The sequence below is a fragment of the Mirounga leonina genome, unplaced genomic scaffold (assembly GCF_011800145.1).
Source record: "Mirounga leonina isolate KUSES-001 unplaced genomic scaffold, KU_Mleo_1.0 Mir_55, whole genome shotgun sequence".
Lineage (NCBI taxonomy): Eukaryota > Metazoa > Chordata > Mammalia > Carnivora > Phocidae > Mirounga > Mirounga leonina.
In genome coordinates, this window is record NW_023270816.1 from 1,916,495 (window position 1) to 1,925,748 (window position 9,254).

General features: G+C 46.5%; 1 protein-coding gene across 1 annotated transcript in view; it reads left to right on the forward strand.

Annotated features, from left to right (window-relative positions):
- The window catches only part of LOC118001925 (sorting nexin-9), a 61,276-nt gene extending 53,466 nt beyond the window's left edge, over positions 1-7,810 (forward strand). Inside the window, exons 17-20 of the mRNA XM_034992110.1 lie at positions 517-606; positions 2,395-2,509; positions 4,256-4,347; positions 6,105-7,810. Coding sequence (XP_034848001.1) covers positions 517-606; positions 2,395-2,509; positions 4,256-4,347; positions 6,105-6,152 — 345 coding nt within the window. The 3' untranslated portion in view covers positions 6,153-7,810. The remainder of the gene's footprint in view (positions 1-516; positions 607-2,394; positions 2,510-4,255; positions 4,348-6,104) is intronic.
- Positions 7,811-9,254: the final 1,444 nt, after the last annotated feature.

Sequence of the window (9,254 nt, forward strand, 5' to 3'; positions counted from 1 at the left end):
TTCCCTCTCTCGCTGTGTCTCTCTCTGTCAAATAAATAAATAAAATCTTTTAAAAAAAAATTGTAATTCAGAAAAATTGAAAAATATTAAGTTGCCAGTTAAGAGGACTACCAGGTTTGTTTGTTTTTTTTTTTACATTGGGTGAGGACTACCAGATTTTTAATAATAATTTATATTCTCTGCTAAAACTTAGACATTAAATGATTACATCTTATTTGCTTGTATATAAATAGTATTAACTAGTTTTTTCCCCTACTGTATCATATTTTGAGCCACCTCAAAATAACTAATTTTACCAACCAGCCTAAAAATGATCTAATGTTTTATCATTTTCTCTCCAATCTACGATTGAGAATGTAATAGTCTTGGGGGTTGTTTTCTTTCAGGAAAACTAGGCTGAATGTTTAGCCCTTGATATACAGTAACTCGTACCTGAGGCTTGGCTCATACAGTCCTCCAGTACGACCCTTTTCTGGATTTCTCTGCCAGTAATAACCAACCTGTGTCTCGTTGTAGCCAAAGAAAGATCTCCATTTCCTCATGGAATGTAATCATGAATATAAAGGTTTCCTTGGCTGCTTCCCTGATATTATCGGCGCCCACAAGGTAACTTGATCCCAGAAGTGCAGACAAGATGACATGGGTGAGCCAGGGCCATGACGCATGGCCACTGAGCGGGCCCAGTCGCTCAGTACGGCCCTGAGTTGGGGAGCTTTCTGAAACCGGCCGGAGCTGCTTGGGCTGTTTAAATAGTGAGGTCCCATAACACGTTTAGACTATGGGTAGTTTCTAGTTTCTTCGAGTCTATAAAAAGATTACTTTGAGGGAACAAAAATGTGAAAAAAATATTCCTTTATGCCTATACTTGGGTCAGGTATCAAACAACATAATCATGCTGTTTGAAATTCAAGACAAGATTAGGAATCCTGCTTGCCCTTACTCGTGGGACCCCTGTCAGCTGCTTGGGCAAGTCCTCAAAGACCCTTCCCCGTCGAGATGAAGTAAGATATTCTGTCCCCCTGGGCCTGACGAAGGGTTTCCTAATGAAAATTTAAATGGTCAACATCGATTTTATATTTTTGTACTAATAAGGAAACTATATAATTCCCACCATAACGGTACTTTTAAACTGAATTTTGAAATGTTTTGGGGTGTCCTCACATTTCAATTCTGGTTCCTTTTTCTCTGTTTCAAACTCTACATACTATTTCAGAATAGGGGCATTTTATCAACTGTCGTATTCTGGGATACTGTGATGCACCTGGATTTACTAGGAGAATCTCTACAGAGGCTGAGTCCGTGACCCTCACAGCCCTGGCATGTGGCCGTTTTAGCATTCAGCTTAATAATCCAGGTGTCAGGAAGGGAAACCTTGTGCAACTTCAGATAATTTAATGTCAGGATCAGAACATCGATGGACACTTAGGTGTTTCCACATCGTGGCTGTTGTGGGTAATGCTGCGGTGATCCTGGGAGTGCAGTGGTCTCTCTGAGATAGTGATTGCTGGGGGAGTAGGTCTTAAAAATTCTCATCACAAAGGAAGAAAACAAACCAACTTGTAACTGCGTGAGGTGATGGCTGTCAGCAACAGTTACAGTGGTCGTCGTTCTGCAGTATATACAGACATCAGATGATTATGTGGTGCACCTTAAACTCATGCAGTGCTGTATGTTAATTACATCTCCGCAGAACTGAGGGGGAATAACAAAAATATAACAAAAATTAAAATCTCAGTTAAAAAAACCAACTCAGAAGAGTTAGCTTGTCGTAGGGATCTATGTCAGCAGCAGAGTTTGGGGCATGGAGCCTGATGTATGCACGAGTGTAAAGTTTTTCTTTGCAGACTGCTCTGATGAGCACTGTGATGATACTGGAGGGGGCAACGTTTGGCAGCTGTATCCCTACTTCTGCCTGAGTATCGATTTGAAATTGCTGCAGCGCTCCTCCCGGAAACCAAAGTAAAGCTGCCGGTCAGCGCGCTCCAGCACCCGCGGCCAGCATGCCCCCGAACAGAGACAGAGAGCCGGGCGCAGGCACGAGGCTGCCCCTCATCAACCTTCTAAACCCCCGATGCCTGCGTCCGTCCCCTGCGCTCCTCTCGTCCCGGCACGGGCTCAGACATTACGGAAATAGAGTGCTGTTTGCTTTTCATCCTGTTGTAGCATAAAACTGTCCATTTTTAGCTTAGTTCTGTTTTTCAAGAATAGCAACCCTTTTGCTTCCAAGTGACTTGCAGGAAGTTATATTTAGGCGCTTTCCTACTTTCTTTGTGGGAACATTTTTTTGTTCAGTAGCTGGTCAGTTGTAGAAGATGTGGGCATTGTTATATGACAAACGAATGACTAATCCTCTGAGCGTTGTTTTATTAACACTGTTGCATGTGTATTTCACAGGGAGCAATAGAGAAAGTGAAAGAAAGTGATAAACTGGTCGCAACTAGTAAAATCACCCCCCAGGACAAACAGAACATGGTGAAGCGAGTTGGCACCATGTCTTACGCATTGCAAGGTAAGACCGAGCAAGGTTCGTGCGCTGCCAGCGAAGATGGTCCCTCTCCCCAGCGGAGGTGTTTTTTTCCTGGCTGGAGAGAAACTAAGCAAATAAGAGCTGATTTCAGGTCCCCTCCCAAGCCTGTTGTTTGCAGGATCCCAGTGTTAATGGAAATGAACCCCTTTCCCTGATCGAGCCATGAATGACAGCCTGATTAAACCCGTGCGTCTTTATTATTTCTCAGAGGCAGTGAAGATCCTTTTATAACCCTTAATATTAGCTCCGATCATGATGCTGTGTTAGGTCCCAAAGTTCAGCTTCCAGCAGTTTGTAACCTCTATCCCCGGGACTGTAGAATGTAAAGGGAGCTTGGACATATTTTTGGGCAGAATTTGAGTGTTAGTAGAAAGAAGATAGTAAATGGTTTTTATATATTTGAGTGCTTTCCACCACACAGGAGCAGTGAACGGATTTTTCCTGTTTCAGTGGACAGACGGAACAGGCATGGGCAAAGGAGAAAGGGGAATGATGTTCTAGTTTGAACAAAACCACACAAAATATGGGACAGGATTTCTCATTGGCTTTCAGGAATAAGATCGACTTACAGGCTGTTGGGGAATGAGTGTTGGTGATGGTGGGGGTCCTTGAGAGCCGGCCAGAAGAGCCTAGACTTGCTGTGGGCATTAAGAAGCCAGTAAAAGGTTTGATGGTGGGGGTCAGGGGGGTACACCACTCAGGGAGAGGGTGGGAGAGGTTGGGGGGCAGACGTCAGAAGGCCCACGCAGAAGACCACTGCCTCTGTGGTCTGAGAGTTCTGGGCCTGAAGAAGACGTGGTGCTCGGGGAAGAGAAGGAAGCATGTTTGCAGACTTTTCCAAGGAACAGCCCTCAGGACTAGGGAATGAGTGGGACAAAGGGACCAAGTTTTCCAGAACTAAGACAAGTAGGGGCAGAAATGGGAAAACCTGAGTGAAGATCTTTCTGAAGGGTTTGACATGGGGGATTTGGCTTTGAAGTTTTCCAAACAGATAAATGAGAAGCTTCATACAACTTGAGATAATAGAAAACTCAGAACAGTGCCCTTTTCATAGGAATATATGCCAGCAGCTGGCTTTCCAGGTGCTCAGAACGAGGGAAGAGGCAGGTGGCGATGTGATGGGGCCTCTCTTGAGTTGGTGATAGGGGGGTTAGGGGCGAGTCCCGAGAGACAAATTCAGTAAGGGAGTCCTCTGTGAATAGATACATTCAGCAGAGTTGAAGAACAGGTGTCCAGATCCTCTCACCTGGTAAGAGGTTGGGTTCTGGGAGCCCTGATGCTCAGCAGCGAAGCTCCATACAGAAGAGGGTCCCCCTGCGTCACACTCACCCATACAGCCTTTCAAGGGCACCCAAAGAAACCCAACCCAAGAGGGAACAGACCAGGGCCCACCGGGTGCCTCGCTGGGTCCTGCATCACAGATGACGTCCGCAGAGAGTGACCACCACGTCGGCCTCCTGCTCCATCTGTTCTGGGAGAACAAAGTCCACATGTGGGGGATTGTGTTGGGTTCACAGTATCTCCTCTGCAAGTCAACAAAAGTCATCCCTCTGCTGGAGAGTATTGTTTGCGCTCAGATTATTTTCAGATGAGTTTTCTAGCTTCTTTATAAAGTGATTTGTCAGGAACTGGCCCTGCCCTGAAGCCAACCAGATGATACCGAGCAGAGCAACCTGGCGCTGTCTGTGGAAGTTTGGGGGCTGATTGATATTTTGGTTTTGGTTGTAGCCGAGATGAATCACTTCCATAGTAACCGGATCTATGACTACAACAGCGTCATCCGCCTGTACCTGGAGCAACAGGTGCAATTCTACGAAACAGTAAGTCAGCCTCCCCAGGCCCTTTGCATGCAAGCACATGCGTGCGTGCGCACCCACTCACACACACACAGGAGGATTCCTGGTAACATAACTCTGACCGTGTAAAGTTAATCTGCTTGTGTTTTTTAATCCTATGTAATAAACCAGAAGAGGTTAATTATTGAGCAGGGGTTTTTTAAATCCCTTTTAATTATATCTGCCTTTTCCTTTCTGAATCATACTGGGTTAAAAAAGGTTTCTCTTATGCAAGAAGGGGTCCTGACGCTGGTTGTGAGGCCCCTAGAAGTCCTTACTGGGAGGTTCCCCACCCCCACAGCTTCTCTGTGCCCGGGACAGTGAAGGACAGGAGGCCCCTGGCCCTGCAAGCTCTCAGCTGGGGATGGAGCCTGGCACCGCGGGCAGGCTTCATGAATGAGCTTTCATTGTGCACCAAAGGAACTGCAGAAAGGAAACGAGAGAGAGAGAGAGAGAGAAACCTTAAATATTAGGTTTGTGACATTTAGGAAACAGTCACAAAAACGTAAACTTTTGTAGTCTGCGTAGTAATTTGGTTGTTTACCAGAGTGTCCAGAAAACAGGGATCTAGCGTGTAAGTGGAAACTTCGACATCTGAAGGCAGGTTCCGTAACTGTATCATTGACCATGTGCTGGCCGCCATGTTTTTACTCAGGGTTCCACTGTTGCCATGGTATTCTCGCGTGTGTGTTCAGAATGATGGTAGGCCAGCCCCACACTCCTATGTGTGCACGTGTCCTCTTTCAGCAAAACAGTGCGGAAAATGTCAGTCTCCAACAGCAAATTCTTGAAAGGGAGTTGTGATCAGTGTGCTTGCTGCATAGTGTGAATTGTGCGTTGGAAGCAGTTGATTTTGGCCTGAGTTTCCAGAAGGAATTCCCTGAAGCATTTTTATCGCTCACAGCGTGCGGTGCCTGGGCTCTCTGTGTAGTAACCGCTGGTGCTGTGCGGTTGCGTCTCATGCATTAGAATCGAGATTGCATTTATTCGACGTGAGAAGAGCGTTGAAGGGCAACTTCTGAAACTCCGATCATGTTGATTTGATAGATAATCTCAAGCCTAAGTGAGGTTTAATTATCAATGACATTGTGACTCAAAATAGAAAGCCGTGCATTTTAATCACTGTCCTCGTTAGAAGTAACAGTTCTATGAGAAAGTAACCCTTAAATACTAAAATTCCCGTACTTGTTCATGCAGCAAACATGAATTGAGTACCTATTATATCCTAAGGACTTACTCCAGTTACTTGGCTCCAAGAATGGCTGTGACATCTGTGTCCTCAGGGCAGGCCTGGGCACATAGCCCCAGCTGCGGTCCCGCACTGGCTTTATCACGGAGGCGCGGACGGTCTACACACGGCGGACCCGCAGCGGGTGGGATCCGGGCGGTGTGCTCGGCCGCGGGGGCTCGGGAGTGCACGGGTGTCCGAGAACACAGGGGAGCCTTGGCAAGCACGACCCCCACCCCACCTGACTCCTGCTCTGGAAATGCTGCTGCTGAGACAGGCACCGGCCGTGCCAGAAAGAAAGGGGGCTTCCTGCAAGCTGGGGGCACCGCCTCTGACAGCACCATCTGGGGTTTGGGGAGGGCCCCCCGGCTGGTTGGTGCTGGAGGAGACTAGAAGCTTAGCGCGGTTCAAGTCTGAAATGCTTGCAGTGTCTGACTCGTAAGAGATGGCAAGAGTAGGATGCCGTGGGTCCTAGTGGGACTGGTAGCTCAAGATTGTCTTGTTTCTTCACCAGATTGCAGAAAAGCTGAGGCAGGCCCTCGGCCGCTTCCCGGTTATGTAGAACACACCGGAACACGAAGAGAACTCCGAAGTGCTTCCTCCTGACTTTGGGCAATGCAATCTTATTTTTTTTCCCCCTTCATCAAAAACAAAAAGGAACGAAAGAACGGAAACCAAAAAGAAATAGAGTTGCAAAAAACTGCGTCTGTTTTATTAACCAACCTAAATGGATCAGTTACGTAGGGATAGTCATCTTTGGTTCGTTTCCACCTCCATTATTTAAAACAATGGAAATTGTCTCTATTTTTGGAAAGTACTTAAAGTTATCAGAATTTTGAATGGAAAATTAGGGGTTTCCCCCACTGATATTTTACATAAAATTGTAATTTTTACGTCGTCCATGATCTCCTGGGTCTTACCCAATGTCGGATAATTACTAATTGCTTTCTTAAAAATATGAAATATACCAGAATAAAAAATATATATGTTTGTATATTTTTATAACTCTTTCCAGTCCGGTGGGATTCCTATCTATTTAGGAAAATCTACATGCCTTTCAGTGACATATTTACGACTCCAGTGCTTCTGTTTCCAGGAGGGAGGAAGCAAAGAGGGGCTCCTGGGAATTCTGGCGCCGTCACGGTGGCTCGGGGCGGAGGGGTGCTCACGTGACGTGTGCCATGAGAGCACGCGGCTTGGCAAAAACTGAGGATCCCATTCACTGCCCCCGCTTCCCTCAGGAACGTTGCTGAGTGTCCCCTTCCACGAGGAGGGCTTCCTTCCCAAGCCTGGTTAAGGCATGGTTCTTGCCAGACGGAGTATGTTGAAAACATTGGGGGTATTTGTACAATGTTCCGACTCTGCTCCCAGGGATGGCGCCACTGCGCTGAGTCCTGTGCTCAGGAAGGAGTGCTCCCCCAGAGCTTCACCCCGAATTGGAGTCTTCAGCTGTTCAGTCAGAGGTAGTGAGACATGTTTGTGAGGGCCGTCATTTGCCGCTTGATTTGGATAGTAGACAAGCGGGCCGGGGGTGTTATCTGAAAACATGAAAAGCACAGCTTAGTAGACCTCTCCATCCCCCCAGATGGAAAAGTTTAGGGACTGATAAGGGTGACAACCTGGATAATGCCCAGTAATCCCGGGAGCTTCTGTGTGTAAGAAGTTCAGAGTGATGTTCTTCCTGACCACATCCGAAACTTCAGATGGGATTTTTGTGATCACTAGGACTCCAGTTAACGGCATAAAGCAAAACCTAATCTTCGCAGACTGTCAGCTTTAAATCTGAACACTCACAGACACAATCTTCCTCCTGCAGATGAGCGTGTCCGTCCTCCACAGTTGCCTTACGACATTATCCCCACTGCTTTCATTTTCCTGACCTAGTGATTATAGTATAGAAAATGGAAAGTTTGGGCCAGCACAAATAAAATGAAACCAAAAAATAAGTAGAAGAGGAAATCAGATGAACGTGAATATGAGAATTTCTTGTTCTTTAATATCACGGGTTTTGTTAATGTTTTATAAGTAATTTTCCCGACCTGATTTTTCTTTTATAAAATCTCATAGAGCAATGTTTATGATACAGCCATTTAATATATGTACAAATTGTAAAGAATATGTATAAATGTTTAAACAAATGTAAGAGCATGTAGAAGCCAACATATAAATAAATTGTTAAAAAACCTGTACAGTAAATTCTGAAAGCACTTTTTCAAAACACTTTTTAGTGTTTGTGTGATTTATTTTCTTTCTTCCTTTCTTCCTTTTCTTTCTTTCTTTCTTTCTTTTTTTTTTGGATAATTGCTTCTTGCCTCCAGCTCCTGAAAATAGTCCAGGTGATGGATTTTTCCCCCAAGCCTAATTCTCCTGATAATGAATTAATAATTTAATTCCTTAAGTCAGAGTCACTGATCCTGGAAGCATGTCATAATCACCAGAGAGCTGTAAGAAGCAGATACTGGTGCTGATGGCAAGTATATTAGGGATCCACAGAGAAACAACCAGTGTGTATGCGTGTGCACGCACACCTTGTGTGATGTTTGCTCTTCTCCATATCCTGTAACTTAATTCTATGGTGTAAAAATCTCATGTTACAAGGTAAGAGAATAAGAGGGGAAAGAAGTCAGTTATTTGCTTTTACACACATGCACACAGGTATTTAAACAAAATGAGAAAACATGACAGTTAAAATCCTTTTATTGGGCCCTCAGCAGTGGCCGGGGCCGGGTCAGCCTTGGTGAGCGAAGTGCCTGCTGCTGAGCCCACGCATAAGCTCCATCCCTGCTGCCGTGGCACTTTGTTCATGAGCCCACTGGGACATGACAGGGGCGGCTGGGGAAAGAGGCTGACTGGTGTCCACAGAACAGGCCATCCTATCCACTTGATTATTAAAATCCTCTTCCGCGGAGGTCACCTTTGGTGGGCATTTTTGGGACACCGAGATCTTCACTTTTTTGAGGACAGGTCTGTCCACATTCCTCTCTCCCAAATTTCTTTCTCACCAGTTGTCCAGTCCTGTCCTGTTCCTTTCAGGTATCTGACCATCCATCCGCCAAAGCATGGCCACAGCCCAAGAATGGATAGATATCCGCCCAGGAGGCCATTTCTCCTTCCGAGCAACATGAGCAGCTGGGCGCACTGGGCAGGATGTCCCTCGACTGTGTCCTTCAGGCATGTCCCGGGGAGGGGCTGTGGTGCTGCAGCCGTCTGCTTTCGGGTGGCATCTACATCCCGTGCAGAACCACCTGTAACCCAGGCCTGAGTCTTCTCTTCCTCTGTCAGCTGATCTTTGACAGCTCCCCAAGCAGCCATAGGTCAGGCTGGGAGAGAGAAGACGGTGTAGCAGGAGTGGGGACCGTGGGCGTTTGGGCCACTTGTCCCTATGGGGCCTGCTCGGGCCTGATCACGTATGTACCACTTCCGTTTGATGATGGAGTGCGGCCGTGCGTCCCCGACTTCATGGCCCGATGGGTCAGATGGCACCCAGTTCACGAGGGGCAGCTCAGGTCTCGCCGTAACTTGGGGGCCCATGGGTAAGCGTTTAGTCTCTCCTGAGGCCCAGTAGCAAACAAGAGCTGTTTCTCACAAGCGGAGTCGTTATCTGGGTGGGGATAGCAAGGCTTGGCTCCCAAATCCTAAGGGCTCACTTTATCACTGAGCCCTG